Raw genomic sequence first — 21,961 nt, forward strand, 5'->3', positions numbered from 1 at the left:
TGTAAAATCCTCTGAAATATGAACTTTCATTTCTACCCAGGAGAACTTCTACAATATTTTCTCCAATGCCCGATGAAGGGTGTTTGTGCCCGAAAGCTTGCAATTAAAAAATTTTTTTTTGCAAAAATCTTGTTGGTCTAATAAAAGATATCATCTCTACTACGAGTCCTGATTGCCTTTTCCTCTAGACCAGTACAGCTACAACCTGGATACCTGACTGAATGTAAATAGTCATTTATCCTATTTTCTCACATATTACGTGCCAAATAAGACACACCTTGGTTTTGCCATGACAAAATGAAAAGATTTTTCAAGAGTTATGGCTCCATAGACCAGGAACAGAACCTAATCTTCATCTCACAGACCTTCCCTTCCCTCCTCAGGCAAAAGCCACAGTTAACCTTTTCACAGCTGAAATGACTGAGCAGACAAGATCTACTGACAAAAGCTGAAACTGTAGCTGCTGCTGAAGGTAGGACTCCATGGGTGGATCCAGGATTTTGAAAAGAGCAAAAAACATTCTGTAGAGCTGTGAAATAAGAGATGACAAAAGTAGCTAACAGCAAAAATGCTGAAGAAAGAATAGCTTGATTACTGCTGCTTACAAACAGGGAAGAATTGGCCGGGAATATGGTAGAGCATGGTAACTTGGACAGCAGCAACCACAAAAAGATGGAGTTCAGGATCATGAGGAAAGGAAGGAAGGAAAGCAGCAGAGTACGGACACCGGAATTCAGAAGTATAAGCTTTGATTCACTCAAGGAACTGATGGGCAGGATCCCTTGGGAGGCCAGTCTTGGTTGGGGACGGGGGGGGGAAGGAGTCCAGGAGACCTGTGTGTACTTTAAAGAAACTGTACTGAGCGTTCAGGAGCAAACCATTCTGATGTGTAGGAAGGCTAGCAAGTATGGCAGAAGACCAGTTTGGCTTAGCAAGGAACTCTTCAGTGAGCTAAAACACAAAAAGGAAGCTTATAAGAAGGGGAAACTTGGACAAAAAAATTAAAGAGGAGTATAAAAGTTGTTTGGGCATGCAGGGATGAAATCAGGAAGGCCAAAGCACAGTTAGAGTTGCAGCTGTCAAGGGACGTGAAGGGAGTTGACTGATGTGATTGCAGAGACATTGGCCATCGTCTTTGAAAACTCATGGCAATCAGGAGAAGTTCCATGATTAAAAAAAGACAAATATAGTGCCCATCTTTAAGAAGGGGAAGAAGTAGGACCCAGACTGGTCAGCCTCACCTCAGTCCCTGGAAAAATCATGGAGCAGGTCCTCAAAGAATCCATTTCTAAGCACGTGGAGGAGAAGAAGGTGATTAGGTACAGTCAGCATGGATTCACCAAGGGCAAGTCTTGCTTGACCAACCCAGTTGCCTTCTGTGACGAGATGACTGGCTCTATGGATGTAGGTAGAGCAGTGGATGTGATATACCTTGATTTTAGTAAGGCTTTTAATACAGTCTCACACAACATTCTTGCAAGCAAGCTAAGAAAGTATGAGTTAGATGAATGGTCTGTAAGGTGGATAGAAAATTGGCTTGATCATCAGGCTCAAATGGTAGTAGTCATTGGTCAATGTATAATTGGCAGCCGGTATCAAGTGGAGTGCCCCAGGGGTTGGTCTTGGGGCCAGTTTTGTTCAATATCTTCATCAATGACTTGGAAGATGGAAGGAGAACACCCCCAGAAAGTTTGCAGATGACATCAAGCTGGGAGGGAGTAGTGGATACGCTGAGGGTAGGACTAGGATTTAGAGAGACCTCAACAAATTGGAGGATTGGACCAAAAGAAATCTCATGAGGTTCAATAAGGACACGTGCAAAGTCCCATGTACCAATACAGTCTGGGGACTGCTAGTTAAGCAGCAGCTCCGCAGAAAAGGACCCTGGGGGTTACAGTGAACAGTAAGCTGAATATGAGCCAACAATGTGCCCTTGTTGCCAAGAAGGCTAACAGCATATTGGACTTCATTAGTAGGAGCTTTGCCAACAGATTGAGGGAAGTGTTTCTTCCCCTCTGTTTGGCATAAGTGAGGCCACATCTGGAATACTGTGTCCAGTTTTGGGCACCCACTATAGAAAGGATGTGGACAAATTGGGGAGTCTAGTGGAGGGCAACAAAAATGGTTCAGGGGCTGGGGCTCATGTCTTGAAAGACTGAGGGAGCTGGACTTATTTTGCCTGGAGAAGAGAAGACGGGCGGGGGAGATTTAATAGCAGCCTTTGACTACCTGAAGGGTGGTTCCAAAGAGGATGGAACTAAATTGTTCTCAGTGGTGGCAGATGACAGAAGAAAGAGCAATGGTTTCAAATTACTGCAAGGGAAGTTCAGATTAGCTATCAAAATAAACTTTCTTACAAGGAGGGTAGTAAAGCACTGGAACAGGTTACCCAGAGAGGTTATAGAATCTCCATCCTTGGAGTTTGTAAGATCTAGCTAGACAAAGCCTTGGTTGGGATGATCTAGTTGGGGATGGCCTTGCTTTGAGCAGGGGGTTAGACTACATGACGTCCTGAGGTCTCTTCCAACCCTCATTTTCTGTTCTGCTGGAGTATCAAGACCATTAAAAAGGAGGGAGTATCATTAACACCTGTAGAGTGAAGAGTGATTAGCAGGAATGGGAAAAATAATGAATATGAAGTCAGTTGACTCCCTCAGCTCTGCCTGAATAGAAATGTCATGCTGTTATTTTTATGGGTAATATGGTTGTCTTTAAACTTTGGGTGGAGCAGGAATAAAAGCGGGGTATGTTGCTTGTACCCTCCCACCCCTGCTCTGACCCAGTAGCCTCTACTCAACACTCTATGTGGCTGCTGGAGGGAAGAGATGGAAAAGAAGAAAAAAACATTTTACATTGTCTCTGTGCCTCTATTCTGGGCAGATAAATCAGCTTCCCTGCTTAAAACATAGACCCCAATTTGGAAGGCTACATTTTTGGGGAAAGATGCATGTGGCATGTGAGTAAATACAGTCTCTTGACATGCTGTCTTGCCAGTCATTCTTATTGTTTATCTTCTTTGGATTTCTCCATGAGTTCTCTAACCAAAAGTTCTCCAGATGAATAAAACCTTAAAGTATGGGTTCCTATATCAGAAGATCGTCCTAGAAATCCTTTTAGAGTATGTACAGCCATTCAGGGAGGTTATATCTGGTTCAAAATGGCCATGTAAGTCAGAATGGGAGTGGGGTAAGCAGGGGCTGTGAGATGGGTTGGGAGGATTGGGGGAGGCAAGTGGGGTCCATGGGTGGTCTTGGGAGAATCAGGGAGGTTGGTGGAGTCCAGGAGAGTTTGTGGGGGCTAGCGGGGTCTGCTGGGGGCCTTGGGAGGATTGAGGTGGGGTTGATAGGATTGGAGAGGCTTTTGGATCCTGCCAATCCACTTCTGGACATCCCCAGCTCCTCCAACCCACCCCCACCCCTGATGCTGCTGACCTGCCCCTGATGCTAGAAACCATTCTCTGGGTCAGTGTTACTAGTGTCTGCTGGTCCTAGGAGCCTGACTGAAGTAAATTGGGGCAGAGGGGAGCAAAAATCAGGGGGGATGGCAGCTCTTAAGGGGGGATTTGGTAGGATAAGGGGTCTCTCTCCCCCTGGGACCAGGGGCTATTTTTCACCCCTTGAACCTCCCACCATCCTTGCCTCCCCTGATCCCGCCCACTCTTCCCCCAGCCCCAGCTTACTTCCATTGGCTCCTGGTACCATTGAATGCCAGTAAAACTGACACCTAGGGCAGTTTGCGGGTTCAAGGAATATGGCGGGACATTGTCCATTTGAGGGTGGCAGGGAGGGATCAGGGGACTAGAAGTAGCCCAGTGTGAGAGCAGGGGTAGGAAAGTTGAAACTCCAGAGATGGGGCCAGTGGCTGGGCTTTCCCAGCTACGGGGCTGTGCTGAGAACTGTATAGACGTTCAGTTACATTCTTGCTGGACCCAATCTAAGTTAGACTACCCCTGAGATCCAGCTAACTTATGGTAGGTCGAGTATTTTTTTAGACCAATTTAACCTTCCTGAATTTCTGTACGTTTTGCACTTAACTAGGGATATAAGTGTTAAGGCCGCACGTGGGCAAACTGTTTTGGATCGGGTGGCCATTTTTGTTGCAGTTTAACCTCTCCAAACGTATGCATCTCGCCTTGAAATTGGAGAGCTTTCAGTAGCTTTCTTATGGAGAGTTTGTATATATGTGCAGCTATTTGTAATTTGTGATTTTTTTCAAATTGACATTGAAACCCAGAATAATTTTTGGGTATAGATAGCTATTTATTCTCTTGTCACAGGTCATACTTAGCCCCATTTCAGGAGATGTCCACAACTGTCCCCCTCCTCCTCCAAGGCTGAGGACTTTGCCCAGGGTGTGCCAGTGTTCCTGCTGGACCCTAAGCTGGAGGTTCTTGGCTAGATGGACTTACCCCTCTGATTAGGGTCAGACCGATTGCCATATTGGGGGTCAGGAGGGAATTTCACCCCATGGTCAGATTGGTCTGGACTATGGGGGTTCTTGCCTTCCTCTGTAGCAGGGGGGCTATGACCCTCTATTTGGAAGCATATATTAACAACATTTCATATAAGTAGGGCATTGACTGCCATGGTTCCCCTGCTTTACCTATGTCCTATGGCAAATTAGGTTGTTAGGTCTGCGTTGTGTCAAGGTTGATGGTAGCCTTATGTAGAATTTAGATTATGGTTTGGATAGGAATGATCCTGACTTAGGCAGGGGTTTGGACTAGATACCCTCTGAGGTCCCTTCTAGCCCTACTTCTCTGTGATTCTGTGAACATTCCATGACAGAAGTTTGACCATTAGGAAAGAAAAAGCACTAAAATGCTTATCATGCTTCTGTTGGCGTACTACAGAAGTTATGTACACATTCATGGCGACCATTGTTGGTGTAAAAGCTGTGCCAATATATTTACAGATTCATAGAATGTAGGCTGGAAGGGACTTCGGAAGATCATCAGGTTCAGCCCCCCTGCACCAAGCAAGAAAGGCAACTGGGGTCAAGTGACCCCAGCAAGGTGACCATTCAGTCTCCTCTTGAAGGTCTTCAGGGTATGCGATTGCACCACCTCTGGAGGGAGCTTATTCCACAGTCTGGACATCCTAGCTGTGAAGAAGTTTTTCCTAATGTTGAGCCTGAAACGGTCTTCCAGGAGTTTGTGGCCATTGTTCCTGGTTTTTCCCAAGGGTGCCCTGGTGAACAGTTGTTCACTGAGCCCTTGATGTATGCCCCTGATGTAGCAATAAGCCGCTACCAAGTCCCCTCTCAGCCTTCTCTTTTTCAGGCTGAAGAGTCCCAGGTCCCTCAGCCTTTCCTCGTGTGGCTTGTCATGCAAGTTTCAGATCATACGGGTGGCCTTTCTCTGGACTGTCTTGAGCTTTTCCGTGACCTTGTTGAAGTGAGGTGCCCTTTCTTAAATATAAGAAAGGAAGTGATAAAGGAAAGGGGTGAGAAAAATGCACTGGACTGGTAGTTTTTTTCCTCTTCTTCCCACCAGTGCTACTTGGCCAGATGGTGTTCGTCGCCTTGCAAAATCCTATTTGAAAGATCCCATGATTGTGTATGTTGGAACTCTTGATTTGACGGTAGGTTATTTTTTACATAGTAATTCTTAATACCAAATTATTCTTCATTTCATTAAACTTATTGTTCAAAAATACTTAAATAATACTTTAAATATATAACTTTATCTGGTCTTTTACAAAATGCCCATAGTGTAGATAGAAAATAGCAGTATTTTTCAATGAGGAATAGCTCTCCTGTAAAGCTCAGGATATATCTTATGACCTGTAAACAGTGAAGGATTTTGAATGAACACAGGCATATCAGCTTTCTTAGGACAATACCCTTGATTCTTGCTTCAATAATAGTGATGAGAAATGTTTTCAAGCCACTTCATGCTGGAATTTGCTTATTACTGAATTTCTCCAAAAGCGCTTGGGTAAATGTTTCATCCAAAGCCTATGTAGTAGTCAAGGATCCATGCATAATGTACTGAACAATGTATACTTTTTTGATTTGCTGTAATGTCTTTGCAGAATGGAAGTCTTCGTGTTATTTTACATATATGTAAAAACACACAGACGCACGTCATTTTGGTCGCAGAGATAACCTCTAAGAAAAAAAACTTACCGTGTTCTGAAGATTGAAGTCTTATAAATTGTAAGAGGTGTAACTTGCCCCACTTGCTGAAGTGTAGACTTAGAAGCCTAACTGTGTAAATATCAATACAGACTTCTTGACTTCCGATCACTATAGCAGAAGCTTAAAACTGGAGTGTTTTTTCATGTTTGGCAAGAATAGCAGACTAGGTTGTAATGATATAGGCAGCTAGTTACAGTCAGCATATGAGGTGGAGAATGAGGAAGAGATTCAAATTAGGAGTGCACCAGTAAAGATTTTTTGGGCTAATACCAGTGGCCTATTATTAACCAGCCATATTGTCCAATACCAATCCGATTGCTGATAGGCAGCCTGGCAGCTTGGAGAGCAGTGTCCGGCTGGTAAGTCTGTTATGGGGAAGGGGCATGGGGGAGCGAAAAAGTATGAGGACACAGATTGAGGCCTTTGCGGTGAGGGAGTGGGGCTGGAGCAGGGACAGGTGCTGCACAACTGGGGCGGGGCTTGGGAAGGAGCTGCAGGTGGCTTGTCTGGGGGTGTGGGGGAGCTGCAGAGAGGGGAGGTGGCTCCAACCACTGTGTGCACCCCTGGCAGAGGTCTGGGAGCATGTGTCCCCCCGGAGCTCATAGATTCATAGACGTTAGGGTCGGAAGGGACCTCAATAGATCATCGAGTCCGACCCCCTGCATAAGCAGGAAAGAGTGCTGGGTCTAGATGACCCCAGCTAGATGCTCATCTAACCTCCTCTTGAAGACCCCCAGGGTAGGGGAGAGCACCACCTCCCTTGGGAGCCCATTCCAGACCCTGGCCACTCTAGGAAGAACTTCACAGTTAATGTCCAATCTAAATCTGCTCTCTGCTAGCTTGTGGCCATTATTTCTTGTAACCCCCGGGGGCGCCTTGGTGAATAAATACTCACCAATTCCCTTCTGTGCCCCCGTGATGAACTTATAGGCAGCCACAAGGTCGCCTCTCAACCTTCTCTTGCGGAGGCTGAGAAGATCCAGTTTCTCTAGTCTCTCCTCGTAGGGCTTGGTCTGCAGGCCCTTAACCATACGAGTGGCCCTTCTCTGGACCCTCTCCAGGTTATCCGCATCCCTCTTGAATTGCGGCGCCCAGAATTGCACGCAGTACTCCAACTGCGGTCTGACCAGCGCCCGATAGAGGGGAAGTATCACCTCCTTGGACCTATTCGTCATGCATCTGCTGATGCACGATAAAGTGCCATTGGCTTTTCTGATGGCTTCGTCACACTGCCGACTCATGTTCATCTTGGAGTCCACTAGGACTCCAAGATCCCTTTCCACTTCCGTGCTACCCAGCAGGTCATTCCCTAGGCAGTAGGTGTGCTGGACATTCTTCCTCCCTAGGTGTAAATCTGCTTGCAGCTGTTCCCTGCCCTCCGGCGTGTCCACATCTCCCCATAGCTTTGTGTCATCTGCAAACTTGGACAGAGTACATTTGACTCCCTCGTCCAAATCTCTGATGAAGACATTAAAGAGTATTGGTCCAAGTACCGAGCCCTGCGGGACCCCACTGCCCACACCCTTCCAGGTCGAAACCGACCCATCCACCACGACTCTCTGGGTGCAACCCTCCAGCCAATTCGCCACCCACCGGACTGTGTAGTCATCCAAGTCACAGCCTCTTAACTTGTTCACTGGGGTGGGATACTGAATCAAAGGCCTTCCTGAAGTCTAAGTATACGACATCCACCCCTCCTCCTGTGTCCAGGCGTTTCATAACTTGGTCATAAAAAGAAACTAGATTGGTCAGGCATGATCTGCCTGCCACGAACCCATGCTGATTTCCCCTCAGCATAATTTGTCCTGCCGGGCTCTCACAAATGTGAGCCTTGATAATTTTTTCAAAGACTTTGCCAAGGATGGAGGTGAGACTGACAGGTCTATAGTTGCCCGGGTCCTCCTTCCTCCCCTTTTTGAAAATGGGGACCACGTTGGCCCTTTTCCAGTCCTCCGGGACTTGGCCTGTGCGCCACGAGCGTTCAAATATTCCCGCCAGTGGCTCTGCAATGATGTCGGCCAGTGCCTTCAGCACCCTTGGATGGAGCTCATCCGGGCCTGCCGACTTAAAGGCATCCAGTTTTTCCAAATGACTCTGCACCATTTCAGGGTCTACGTGTGGAAGTCTGGCACCTTGCTGCTGCCTCTCTACAACCCCAGTGAGAGACTTGTCATGCCCCTCACGTAGGAACAATGAGGCAAAGAACTCATTGAGGAGTTCAGCCTTGTCCCCCGTCTGTCACCAATTGTTTCTGCCCATTTAGCAGGGGTCCTATTCCTCCCTGGGCCTTCTTTTTACTCCCTATATATCTAAAAAACAATTTCTTATTGTCTTTTACTTGGGTTGCCATCCTCAGCTCCATGGTAGCTTTGGCCTGTCTAACTGCCTCCCTACAAGCACGAGCAGAGGAGGTATATTCATCTTTGGTGATCTCTCCCTGTTTCCACTTTTTATGTGCTCCCCTTTTGTCCCTTAGGCTGCTCTGGATTTCTCTGGTCAGCCAGGAAAGCCTCCTGGCCCCTTTCCCTCTTTTGCCTCGCTCGGGGATCGTCTTGCTTTGTGCTCGAAGGATCGTTTCCTTAAGGCACAGCCACCCTTCTTGGGCTTCCATCTCTTCAAATCTCCTACTCTGCAGAGTGTCCTTGACTAATCGCCCGAGTTCATTGAAATCAGCTTTCCTAAAGTCTAGCATTTTCACCCTACTAGTTACCTTACCCACTCGCCGTCTTATGGTGAACCCTACTAGTTACCTTACCCACTCGCCGTCTTAGGGTACGTGGGGCAGGGGCAGGCTGCCACTGCAGGCTTGGGGCTGAGGGTTGCACTCTTCCTGGTGGGGGCCCGGGCTGTGCTTGGGCTGGGCAGGGCAGTGGTGCTGTGAGGGGGGATTACAGCAACCCCAAAATTCACCATAACCCCCTTATACCTCCCTCCTAGTGCTGCCACCACCCACCCTGCCCCTGCCTGCCCCAAGTGCAGCTCCAGCCCCCCCGCCCCTCCACTGCGAAAAGGCTGGTGCAGCCCCTGGCCCTGAACCTGCAGTGGCAGCCTGCCCTTGCCCCACGCACATGCCCTCCATGCCTCCCCCGGGGGTGCACGCAGCAGGAGGAGCCAACCTCCCCCCCGATCCCCCAGGTAAGCTACCTGAATCTCTGTCCTGTGCCCACCCCAGCAGGGCAATGCCTGCCCCTGCCCTAGCCCCACTCCCTCACTGCGGGGGCCTCAATCTGCCCTGCCCCCCCCATGCCCCTTCCCTCCCTCACACCACTTTCCCCCCACAGACTTACCGCTGCTGTCCAAGCTGCCAGGCACATGGAATGTATCAGTGACATTATTGGCCGCATCGGGCAAAAAAATGCTGATGCTGAAAATGTCAATTTTCCTTTTAGTGGTACTGATACGATATGGACCGATGTATTGGTGCACCTGTAGTTCAAATACTATCTTCATAAATATTAAGTGACTGCTCTTTGTCCCAAACGAAGAGCAAAATATGTACTTCCTCTCCTTTATTGAAAATTTCTGCTGAATGCCTGTTCAAAAGAATCCCATTAATTTCTGGTGTCTGAAGCATTAATTACCTGTTATCTAGCTAAGATTCTCTGGCAGCTTCTGTAATGCAGTTGTGTCTTTTAACTGGCTGATTACAGTGATACCATATTACACTGGGATGCCATGGCAGCTGCCCTTTATAACTTCATTTTTCATCTAATGATAAACTTCCTGTTAAAACATCTTCATTGCTATCTTAAATCAAAAACTTTAGAACTTTTTTGGTGTAAAATTTTCCAAGCTCACAGTGCATATGCTGATTTACCTTTACTTTGGCTTGCATAAACCTCATGATGAGGTTTACTTTCTGTAGTTCTGCATAGACAAGGATTTCATTTTTCAGTTATTTAGGATAAGACTTGGTTCTATCCATTATTATGTTCCACTGTTTCATGACATCCTCAGGATATTTTTCAGCTCACTGTTACAGTTCTGTTGATCAAGCAACTTCTTTTACAAGAGCACTCCTTGCTTGGAAAGTTAACCTCTGCAACAGTGTTGCCAGATAGAGAAGTAATCAGATATCAGTGCTACAAAAAGTAATTAGCCTATTGTCTTTGTATTTGGCTTCTTCTAAGATTGTTTTTTTGATTCCTAGTTTATGATGGTATGAAAACACCTATGTGAAACACCATAGAATACAGATGTTCAGATAGGTTATTTTATAGTAGCCTCCAACTATGTTGGAAAAAAGTTTTCTTTGCAGAGTTCTTGAACAAAACCAGTGAACAAGCAATTCAGTATTGTTAGGCTTTTGGTACTCTTCCCCTTGAAATTTGTCAGAAGGAAAACTTTGTATTCAGAAGTATGTGGAAACAGTTCTAAATGAGAATAAACTCTTTTACCCTATTCCCTGCTAAGAAGGTAAGCAGGCTTCTTAACCCCCATAATATGTTAATCTATACCAGGGAGAGCAAAATACAGCCTGCAGGCTGGGTCTGGCCTACCAATGAATTGTATCCAGCCCAAGGCTGCCCCTGTGGTGCTCTGCATGGGGCTGAGCCCTTCCTGTTCCCTCTTGGAACAGCCTGCACCCCACATGCCAGCCTTCACCCACCCTGTGCCCACAAGCAGCACTGCCCCAGCCAGTACACACAACTTCCCAGCAGGGCTGCTCTCCCTGTGGCTGCAGCTGCCCAAGTACTGCTCGGGTCCCACTGCCTCTAGCAGCTCCTCCTCTTGCCCCTGCTGTGCTGCTTCAGGCAGTGGGGAAGCTGCAGCCAGGCAGAGGAAGGTGGCCAGAGGAGTGCAGCAGGAGCAGAATAATGAGGAGGAAGAGGAGCTGCTGGAGGTGGGCTAGCCAAGCACTCCAGCAGCAGTGGGACCAGCCCCTTTGGGAAGCTCTGTGAATGCTGGCTAGGGTGGTGCTATTGACAAGTGCAGGGCAGATGCAGATGGGAGCACAGCGCAGGCTGGAGTGGGCAGGGTTTGGCCCCATGCCGAGCACCAGGGGTTTGGTGGAGGGAGTAGAAGAGGAGAGGGAACAGGCTTGACCACACCTGCACCACACTGCCCGAGTGACCTCTGCTACACACACCTCCTGCCCCCCCCTTCCCTCTGCCCCTTCTCTCTCTCCTCCTACCCCTACCTGGCTCCTTGGACCTAGTGTGTGGGCAGCCCCCAACAAATGCGCACCCAACCTGTCCACACTCCATAGCTACACACACCCTCACACGCACACTTTTCACACATGCACATACATCCCCCCCAACACACACAATATACAAAATCAAGGCTTATTTTGAGCTATTATGCAGTCACATCTATATACACTAATCAAAATCAGGACAAAAATTATTTTCTAAAATAAAATATAGCAGGTTTGATTTTTAGTATATGATTTGTTTTTTATCTGTAATTTGTTAAAATGGTATGTTCTGAAAGATTTTGTTTGGCCCTTGACAGCTCACCAAAACCTAAGTGGCCCGCCAGTTGAAATAATTGCCCATCCCTGATCTGTACCCTCTGAAAGATGCTGTTAACTTGATTCTTCCTAGATCTGTTCAGGGAAAAATACCATCCTTATCTTTTTGGTGCTTCTCAAAGCTGATTCATAGGAAAGGGGGTTTAAATATCTCACGGTGACATTTACTATCATTGTATCAACTCCAAATTAAATAAAGTTATACCAGTTTTGAAATGTGTGGTCTGAAATACTGTAAAACAGTGTTGTTGTCCAACTGGGAGCTTGCAGGCTACATTCAGCTCACAAGGGTTTATGTTGCAATCTCCGAGCTCCTATCTGTCTCCTGCTCCACTTCCTGCTCTGACTGCTACAACAGCTGGGGTGGCACACTGCAGTAACAGGGGTGTCTGTGCAGCCCAGGGCCAGCGGCTTACTGTTGCATAGTCCATTGAGCATTCAGCCCTCACTGGTGTGGTTCAAAGGGTGTGTAGACCTGGCTCTTTGGAAGTTGGGACAGCCCTGTTGTAATATAAGAATGAGTTAACTTGACTTAAATATCTTTAATCATATTTTTTTTTACTTAACCCTCCTTTTGCACATTTCACAGGCAGTAAATACAGTGGAACAGCAAGTTGTTGTTATTCCAGAAGAAGAAAAGAGAGCTTTTACACGGTACTTCATTGATACTATGAAGCCTACAGATAAAGTCATCATCTTTGTTGGAAAGAAACTTACGTATGTAATCAGTTACGTAATACTACTTTTATATATTTTTCTACCAAAACTATCCCATTGTGCTTAGACCATAATTACTAAGCTTGGCAATTATATTCAATCAATGTAATGTTATATTTGCTTACTATATTTTCTTCATTATATATCATTATTACGTTTATGCAAGTTTTTTTGTATTTTAAAACTAACTTTAAGGCTCTTTGAGTTTTGTCCACGTTGGACATATTTGTGTAGTTCTGTGATTTTTGGATAGGGCTGCTTTTGTTATGGCAAGAGTTTCCTTACACTTGCAAAAAGTAAAAAACTTCAGGTCAACTTTTTGTCATCATCTTTAAAAAGAGCATTTTCATGTATCAGAGGTCATATTAGTTTCTAAATAAGACACCATAAAGGAAAATAAATCTCAGAAGAAGTTTTATTTCCACAGATACTAACCTGGAGACCTTCATATGTCAAAGAAGTTTGAAGACTTAAAGAATTCTGTTCCATATGGAAATTCTTCTTCTCCCTGATTTCCAAGCATTTGCACTTGGATCTGTTCACCAAAGTGCTTTAGTTCCCCAAATTAATTAGACACCATTTTTCCCCAAGTTTGATAGTCACTAGTTCTGGTAGGAGGTGTTTCCTTTTGATTTCGACATGGCTAATTGCATGTTCTTGACAAAGTTTCTTCTAAATTCTTTGAGGTCTGTGGAAGATGCCTTGCCCTCCTTAATTTTCACAGACATTCAGATGATCAGCAATATAATACTAGAGCCTCACTTTTCTGACCATCATTCCTGATTTTTGTATTGGGCCCCCAGCAGAGCTTACATTTAAGACATGATTAACAAGTAACCAGGCCAGTTGTTCATACAATTACTGTATTTTCGAGCATATACCCCGCCCTACAGTTAAGGTCTCTTGCTTGTTCTTGCTGGCTCCCTGACTTGCATTCCTTTCTGCTCAGTGGCCCAGCTATAAGAGGGAAGGGTGTAGTTCCTTTTAGCTCTGCTTAGCTTATAGCCTGATGGCTTGGTCACTTTCTTCCAGGCAGTGGGAGATGTTGGTTAAAATCTCTGGATTTTCAGCTTGGGTGAGTGCTGCAAGTACTAGGGCAGTGGTTCTCAAACGATTTAGACGCAAGATACCCCCTCATGAGATTCAGAGCACCTTTCCATAACTTTTATAAACTGAGCAGCACCCCATTTCAAAAACTTAACTTTTTTACGGCAGTGCTTACCTCCTTGCAGAGGAGAGGTGCCAGACAGTAGCAGCAGAGGAACAGCCAAGCAGGGATGAACCTGAGCCTGTGTTTATCACTTCACATCTAATGGCATCTTTCAAAGGATCTAATGGCACCCTGGTTGAAAATCACTGTGTTACGGTATTATTCAAAGAGTGAATAGCAGCACTACCATACTGTGAATTACTGTTCTGTACACAGAGACACCCAAATCAAGGTTGATGTTAGGGGCACAACTGTGCACCTCTCTCATAGCTATATGGAAGTACAATCAAGATGTTATACGTATCATCCTCGTAAGTCACGAAAGGCTTTCTTTGTTCTTGAGACATGGATTTTGATGTTAGTGGCCTGTAACAGTCAGTGGCCACTTTTCACTAAGTAGTTGTGTGTACATTCAGTGACAAACAGTCCTTGACTCACCCCCATGACACTGTGTTTTTGAAATGGAACTTGCTATTAGGAAAGAGTTAAAACCATTATTCAGTTTCATATCTGTTTGGTATATCATCAGGGGTGTAGCCTTTCCTCTTCACTGGTAATCTTGTAGCACACTCATCTGCTGCATAGCAAGCAACTCTGATAGCTTCTTCTGCTGTGACTCTAAGCATAATACTGTATTTCTTGAACTGCTCAAAAAACCCATTGGAACACTTTAAATCCAGCAGTCTTATCTCCTTAGCCAGTGTCACTGTCACTTCTCGTTGCAGCAGCCTATTTCCTGGAAGGTGAGACGAACAAAATTGTTTAAACTACTTCAGTAGTACTTCCTATAAATCTGCATAGGTGCTGGTTTTTAGTCATTTGCAAATTCATGTTAAACTACTGGAAACAAAAGCATAGTAATCCTCAAGCTAAAATGTAAAAAAGCTTTTTACAATATGTGCTTGAGGAACATTGCACAAAATCTCTTCATGTATATGCTGGTCCAATTAGCATTTTCACCCAGTAAAGCCTCGTGGAAGTTATTACATGTGTACCAAAAGTAGAAAAATATTAAATTAAATAGGTTTGGGATTATTAGCTTGCTTTTGAGCTGTTAAAGATGCAGAATCTGTGAAATTCGAAAGTAAAGATAAGCAATTAAGGACAGTATTGTGGTTAGTTCTTGCGTTTGAGAGTGAAATTCTGGACTTTTTCCTCATTTTCTATACTTACAAAGTAAGTTTACTTTTTCCTGTATTGCAGAGCTATTGTAAAAAAACTAATTTAATATTTTGGAGGTTTTAAAATGCTACTGTTGTAGAGACAATGCAGATAACTACAGTCACTCGCTAATTAGGTTTCAGAGTTGTAGGCAATGTGAAGTGAATTAGCGTTCTGGTATTGACATTCTAAAGAGCTTACCTAACATGTTTTTCAGTGCTCATTCCCAGTACTGTTACAATGAATACCTTCTTAGCTTGGATAAAAGTCTGTTATATGTTATAGTTGCATGAAGGACATGAATGCTTATTTGTTCGAGGTTTGTTCTTCTCATATAAAAGTACATAAAGGTCCCTCTCTAAATTATTTAATCTTAGTCTGTTTAGGATAATTTTTATTTCTTTCAGTGTGTTGTAATAATTTGGCTTATGTGTAAAAGTATCACTTTCCACAAAGATTAAAAAAAGGCCCAAAAACTAAAAATCAGTTACAGAAAAAGACTTAGGGATGCATACACACACACTAAGTCGACTTAATTTAAGTCGCGTTAGAGCATACACGCGTGCAGCTCCTTGACATAGTGGCAGCCATCTTGTGAGCTATATCGACTTAAATAATGCAACTCAAGATAATACACCTTGGAGGTTAGGGGGAGATTAAAATACATTAATCTCCCCCTAACCTTGGAGGTGTATTATCTTGCACTGCATTTAAGTTGACTCTGCTCCACATATGTGTGTAAGCTCTGACAGTTAATTCAACTTCAGTTTAAATCATCTTAACTTTCAGAATGTTAGTACATGTATACACACCATAAATTCCTGCCCAGAAAAGCATTTTATCTTTGTACTCTTCTGTGAAATATGAAACATCATAACCAGGAGAAAATGCGACTCTACATCCTGCTTGCTACCAAAAACTCTGAGGTAAACAGACTGTTCCAAGTTTTCTCTGAGCCTAATCTGCATAAAATGAACTGTTCCAAACAGGAGATTTTATCACACCTATAATTCACCTATGAAATATGAACTTTCATTTCTACCTAGAACTTTTACAGTCTTTTCTTCTATGCCTGAAGAAGGGTGCGTGCGCCCGAAAGCTTGCAAATAAAGAATTTTTTTTGCAAATATCTAGTTGGTGTAATAAAAGATATCACCTCTACCACACGTTCTGATTCCTTAACTTCACTTCAGGCAGAATTCAGGCGAACGATCCACAAAATCCCTGCCAAAACATGCACCTTAGATGCCATGGACACCTAATATTTTTCTGACAGAAACTGACTCAGAAGCCTAAAGGTGAGGTACTGCATATGTCCAGAACCATTTCTAGCTTAGCTGAGCCAAACATTTACTGGCATAATGAGTGCATTCTTAGCTTGCATAAAAGTCTATTATAGTTATGTGTAAAGACATGAATGCCTATTTGTTAGAAGTTTGTTCCTTTCATATATAAAAACTACTTATAGGTACCTTTCTAAGTTTCTTCAACTACTTATTTCTGTTTTATTTTAGAGCTGATGACTTATCAAGTGACTTCAGTCTCCAGGGAATACCTGTTCAGTCTCTTCATGGCAACAGAGAACAGTGTGATCGAGAACAAGCTTTGAATGACTTCAAGAAAGGTGAGTTTGTATTTTAATACAATTCTGCAGCGCCAACCATTTTTAATGTGTACTGTATAAAATATCTATTCAGTATTTTGTTGCTTTTTATAATATTTTAGAGTGAAAAAATAAAGGTTCAGTGTTAAACATGAACAAACAATACCCTGGTAGACATTATGTTTATGGTTCAATAGACTAGCAAGCTAGTTATCTTTGTGGCTGCTTTGTATATCATATCTTTTATTGAATGTGTGGTAATTGTCCCTGGTATGGCAAGACTTGGGCTTTGGGGGATCACCAGAAAAATGAGCGAGATCCCAATCACACAGCTAAGCTAGGGCGCATTCGAGGAGGTTAAATTGAGTTAAAAATGGCCACCTGATTTAAAATAAGCTAGGATGGAAGGGGTGGGGGGGCATTGGGGTCTACAGGGGTCTAGTGGGGTCTGTGACAGGGTTAAAAGGGATCAGGGAGACAAGTGGGATCTGTGGGGGGTTCATGGGGCTAGCGTCATTCAACAGGAGGGTTTGGTAGGATCAGGGGGGAGTTTGGCAGGGCTCTTCTCCCTCCTCCCCCCCCCCCCCGGGGCTATTTTTAGCCCTGAAACAAACAACCATCTGTCTCCCACAGCAAACCAACCCCACTCCCTCCCATCCTGCCCACCCCCTTCAGAGCTGTTTTTGGCTCCAGCCAACTTGGATGCTTAACAAAGGCAATTTATCTTTTGTGCATGTGAGAGATTCCTAAGAGTTGTATGGCTTTGTGCAGCTCCATATGTGCAAGGTGCTGCTGGGTATACTACAAAGAGTAGCAGCATGTGAGGAAAAACTCTGAAGGGGCAGTACTTTCACATCCACCCTGTGGGCAGTTAGACATTAAAAAAAAAAAAAAAAAAAAGAGTCTAGGTTAGGGGTGTCAAGTGTGTGGCCTGTGGGCTGGATCCAGCTTGTGGAGTTGCTGTGTCTAGTCCAGTGGGTATGATGCCAGGGGGAAGTGGCCTGCTTCAGAGCCTGGGGCCCTTGGGCCCTGGTGAGCATGGCAGCCGGTGGCAAAGCAAGTGAAGGTTGATCAAGTCCCAGTCGGCCTGCAGCTGTTTCTCCTGTTGTCATTACCATGGCTCCCAACTCCTTGGCCAGCAGTCACATACCCCATGCCAGAGCTGGTGTTGCCGGTACAGCACGGAGCACACAATGGTGGCATCTGGAGCTGCTGTTGTCCTGTGCCCCAGGTCAGAGCTGGAGCTGCTGTTGCTGTGTGCCTTGAACTGTATCTGGCCCCTAAGTAGTCTTGCAGTCTAGATCTGGTCTGGGGCCCAAGGTGAGTTTGACCCCCCCCCCCCCCTCCCCGACTTGGTCTAGATCAGTGTTTTCCAACCAGTGTGCCACAGCATGAGGGTGTGCCGTCAGAAACTAACAGGTGTGCCATGGAATTTTTGCCGTGGCAATGAACTCATAAGTACAGGGATGGGGGAATGCCTTAACAGGCATGCCACAGACATTTTTTATGAATGTAAGTATGCCTTGAACCGAAGAAGGTTGGGAAACACTGGTCTAGACACATATAGATACTCCCTCTGGATATGTACTGGATGGAATAACAGAACATCACCCTTTTCCCCATCTTAAAAAATGAGGATAATGGTACTTTCTTATTTCAGGAGTTAAGAGAATAAAAACAATATATCATTGGTAGTAGGTGGGTTTTAAGTAGGTAGGAGGTAGTTTTTAAGTATTTAAAAAGATTTTATTTATACAATAGAAAAGTTTTAAATTAGTGCATATTTTCTTTGTTTTGTGAATTACGGGACTATTTTTCTTTTGTATTTACTTCAGGAAAAGTCAGAATACTGATAGCTACAGATCTAGCGTCTCGTGGACTTGATGTACATGATGTTACTCATGTTTTTAATTTTGATTTCCCACGGAACATTGAAGAGTATGTTCACAGAGTAGGTCGTACTGGACGAGCAGGGTAAGTGCTTAAGAAAACAGGTGATCTCTCTTCATTTTAAGATGTCGTAACTGCTCCTTGGAATATTAGTATTTTCTCTCTTTAGAGTTAAGACAAGAGGTAATGTAAGTTTTTAGTGTTGATACAACGTGAGTAGAAACTGCTTCTGTGGTAAGATGTGTGTAACAATGAATTTCAAATAGAATCATTCTGGGTTTTGGTATTATGTGTTATGAAATCAACTATAGTACCTCTTTTTCTTTTTTGTTTTTTTAAAGACAAGCCAATATTTGGGTTTTCTGGCAACTGCCTACTTGTGGGGAATACTTGAAAATAGGTTTAAGCAATTGTAATATCCTAACTTAGAAAAGTTTACAATGCAGATGTTCTAGAACAGGGGTGTCAAATTAATAAGGCCTCACTGGCTAGATGAGTAACATAGGCCCAGTTTGTGAGCCAGATTAGGGCTGGTCAGATGTAGGTGGTGTGTGCAGCACTTGGAGCCAATCTGTCACATGCTGCATATGGCGTGTGAGTCCAGTCTGAGGCCCACAAGTAACACCACAGGCCTCTGTGAGCTGTATGTTTGACAGCCCTGTTCTAAAACAATACTTACTTGTTTAATATGTTTTTTTCCCCTATTTCCTTTATAAGTTACTATATAAAATTCTCCATCAGTTGGCTCTTTCAAATTTGTCCAAAGGCACACTTTAGATTCCAAATTTTCATTTTACAACTGCAGTGTAGCTTTCTGGTGTTCAGAGTCTGTAAACACTAGATTGCAGAAGGGGATACTGTTACACTTTTTTTGTTTTAATGTACATTTTTCATTTCAAATTTAAAAAGATTTGTTTTTTGATAATGACAAGTTTAGGCCTTAATAATACAGATTATTTTAAATTAAATGTTTTAAGAATTCATGGAATCATAGAAAAGTAGGGCTGAAAGGGACCTCTGGAAGACATCCGATCTAACCCTTTGCTTGAGGTAGGATCATCCCTATCCAAACCATCCTAGAAAAATCCTTGTCTAACCTCTTACTAAAACTGCCTGGTCGCCCTTGTTGCTCAACCATGTAACACCCTAACCTGTCACCAGTAAAGTAGGGGGACAGTGGCAGCAAGTGTCCTGCTGCTGTAAGTTTATACAGCAAAAATATGTTTGCTGATGATGATTTTAAAGAAAGTTGCACTGTTGAAATGGTGGCATTCATTGGCTAAACACCTGCAGCCATGGTTTAAAACGCTAAGCCAAGTCTTGGCAGAAAAGGCCTCTTCTATAAGCAAAGAGTATTTTATTTGTTTCAGTTTATTGAGCTAGTTTAGTTCAGTGAAGTTTTCATATGGACTTGGGAAAATAATTGGAAATTTAGGCTGGGGGAGTAGAAAAGCTTATTTTCTTCTTCTAAGCCATGAATCAAAAGAAGGGAAAAATGGAAGATGTCTAATAGTTCAAATACTGAAAAACATGGTGATAGGAAACATTTGGTTCAGTTAACTAAGACTAGATTGTACTTCCTTTTAATTAAATCTTAAATGCAAAAATATTTTGATAAGAAAAAAATATGTATCTAGAACTTTTAAAGTAATTTTATTTAACTTTTTAAAATGCTGGTTTTATACATCCTAGTTGAATTGGTTTCCATTTAGTTGTAAATATTTTATCGCTATGAATTTATCAATATTTAATGGTTAACAACCAATAGGAATTAATGTATGTTTATTTGTTTTAAAAGAAAATAAAGAGTATAAATGCAAAATAGGATTTTAAATGATTATTTTAGATTAAGGTTTTCTGCTTGTTGATTTTAAATTCATCCTACTGTACTGTGGTGTTTGGTCTTCCTATAGTATTTGTAAATGTTTGCAAGTAGGATTTCACACTTAGCTATAGCAACAGTATGTCCATGCTGCTTACAGTTTAGGTGTCATTGAACGACTTCTTTCCACAATGAATAGTTATTGTATGAAATTCTGCCTACCTAATATATAAAAGCATGGTTTTGTAGTATAAAGAAATCTGCCCACTGTTCTTCATAAAATCGTAGAAATTAAGGGCTGGAAGGGACCTTGAAAGATCGAGTCCAACCCCCCTGCTCTTACTTCACATAAAAATTGATAGGGTAAGAATTAGGTGTCATACTAAAAAGCAAGATGGATTTTGAAAATTTAATTGGCATTTCTCACAGTGCTTGGTCGTATGCACATTCCGCTGTCCAGTCACATGGTCCTGGTACTCAAGTTCAAAGACTTGCGTTAGCAGTATCTAGAAAGTGTGTGCACTGCCCTGTTTCTCATGTCCAGTATGGTAGCGCATAAAGAAAGACACATGCGTCCTGCTTCTTGTTTCCCCTTGATCACCTTTGGCTTGTGGTGGAACCTCTGTTGTTCTTGCAGACTGCCAGGTTTGGGCTTTACAGACATCTTTATGTTTCTGCTTGTTTTTTCTTGGCAAGAAGAAAATCCTATCTTTTGTCATGTTTTCAATAGGGTGTGATCAGTTACCAGGCTCTTCTAGCTCAGTATGACTTAAATGTGAATGAGAACTTAGCTTCCTTCACAGACAAGTTCTGATTTGACTCTTGGAGCTATTTCTGACCCTGATAACAAGGACTGATGGTCATTAAGACCTCTGTAGGCAACCATGAATGTGGTAGCAGCATCTCACTTGTTGGCTACAGCAGCAGTAATGCAAAAAATCTTACTAGCTCCAGGAAGTAAGAGAACATGATGAAGGACCTCTTTGTTGAGGCAGTAGAATTTTCAAACCAAACAACTGTTAAGGGTTTTTATGTGCAGACCTCCTTCCTAGCCTGCTGGCTCATTCTCCAACTTGTTTAGGCCGCTGGCATCACTGAGAAAAAGAAACACTGCTCTTACAGAAGCCTATCAACTCATTGTTTCAGCCATAGGTAGGCCTTTTGATAAGACTCATAGGAGATGTGATTTATCTCTTCGGATTTCCAGTTTCCCCCTCTTTCCACCTTTCAGGAGCTATTTGATCCATTTTACTTATTTGTGGGTTCAAACTACCACAAACCAGTGCATTCTAAACCCCATCACAGCTGTCTACACCTTCCAGTTCAGTTCACTACCAACTCCCAACTCTTCTTAAAAGTCTTAAAATGTCAACAAGCTTGTTGACTGATTTGAGGGTCCAGAGAGAGTTCTTCTGCAGCACTTGGGGAAAGGGTTCTCCAGTTCTTTCTTCTTGATTCTGAAAATAAAAGGTGGGGCAACCTATCCTTAACTTGAGTTCAATTTGCTCATCCACAAGGTAAAGTTCTAGGTAGAGATGATGGTCACCATAATTCTTTTCTTGGAACCAGAAAACTGGTTTATATTTCTTGAATTCAGAACATGTATTTCTGCATCACCATCCTCCCTCCTCCACATAGAAAGTGTCTGAGTTCCATGTTGGACCAAGACTCTTACCAACACAACATCCTGCCTTTAGACTTTCAGCAGCCTCAAGGGTCTTCAGAATGGTCCTTTCTGTAGTACTGGTACACATATGAAGAAACAATATTGAAATATGCTTACTCATAGATGAGTGATTGCTGAAGGTAGGTTGTCTCAGCAGGTAGTGGAGAACATTAGATCTATTCTGTACATATTTCAGACATTGGTACTTGGATGTAAATGGGCAAAAGTATTGGCTGGCATTCCCTTGACTCCCTCTTTACCAGGACTTACTCATA

At 43.4% G+C, this 21,961-nt stretch overlaps 1 protein-coding gene across 4 annotated transcripts in view; it reads left to right on the forward strand.

The window, feature by feature from the left end:
• DDX43 (DEAD-box helicase 43) overlaps nucleotides 1–21,961 on the forward strand; it is a 55,568-nt gene that overhangs the window by 24,568 nt on the left and 9,039 nt on the right. The window contains exons 11-14 of one of the 4 annotated variants that reach the window (XR_002093323.2): nucleotides 5,495–5,582; nucleotides 12,207–12,334; nucleotides 15,899–16,003; nucleotides 16,220–16,330. Coding sequence is in view for 3 of the 4 variants with exons in the window: in XM_019496878.2 (XP_019352423.1) it covers nucleotides 5,495–5,582; nucleotides 12,207–12,334; nucleotides 16,220–16,329; nucleotides 18,144–18,282 (465 nt within the window). In the remaining variant the exon portion in view is untranslated. Of the gene's footprint in view, nucleotides 1–5,494; nucleotides 5,583–12,206; nucleotides 12,346–15,898; nucleotides 16,004–16,219; nucleotides 16,331–18,143; nucleotides 18,283–21,961 lie in introns of those variants that run through there. The other 3 variants (XM_019496879.2, XM_019496878.2, XM_019496880.2) reach the window with 3 other exon arrangements.

This window comes from Alligator mississippiensis, chromosome 1, assembly GCF_030867095.1.
Source record: "Alligator mississippiensis isolate rAllMis1 chromosome 1, rAllMis1, whole genome shotgun sequence".
Classification (NCBI taxonomy): domain Eukaryota; kingdom Metazoa; phylum Chordata; order Crocodylia; family Alligatoridae; genus Alligator; species Alligator mississippiensis.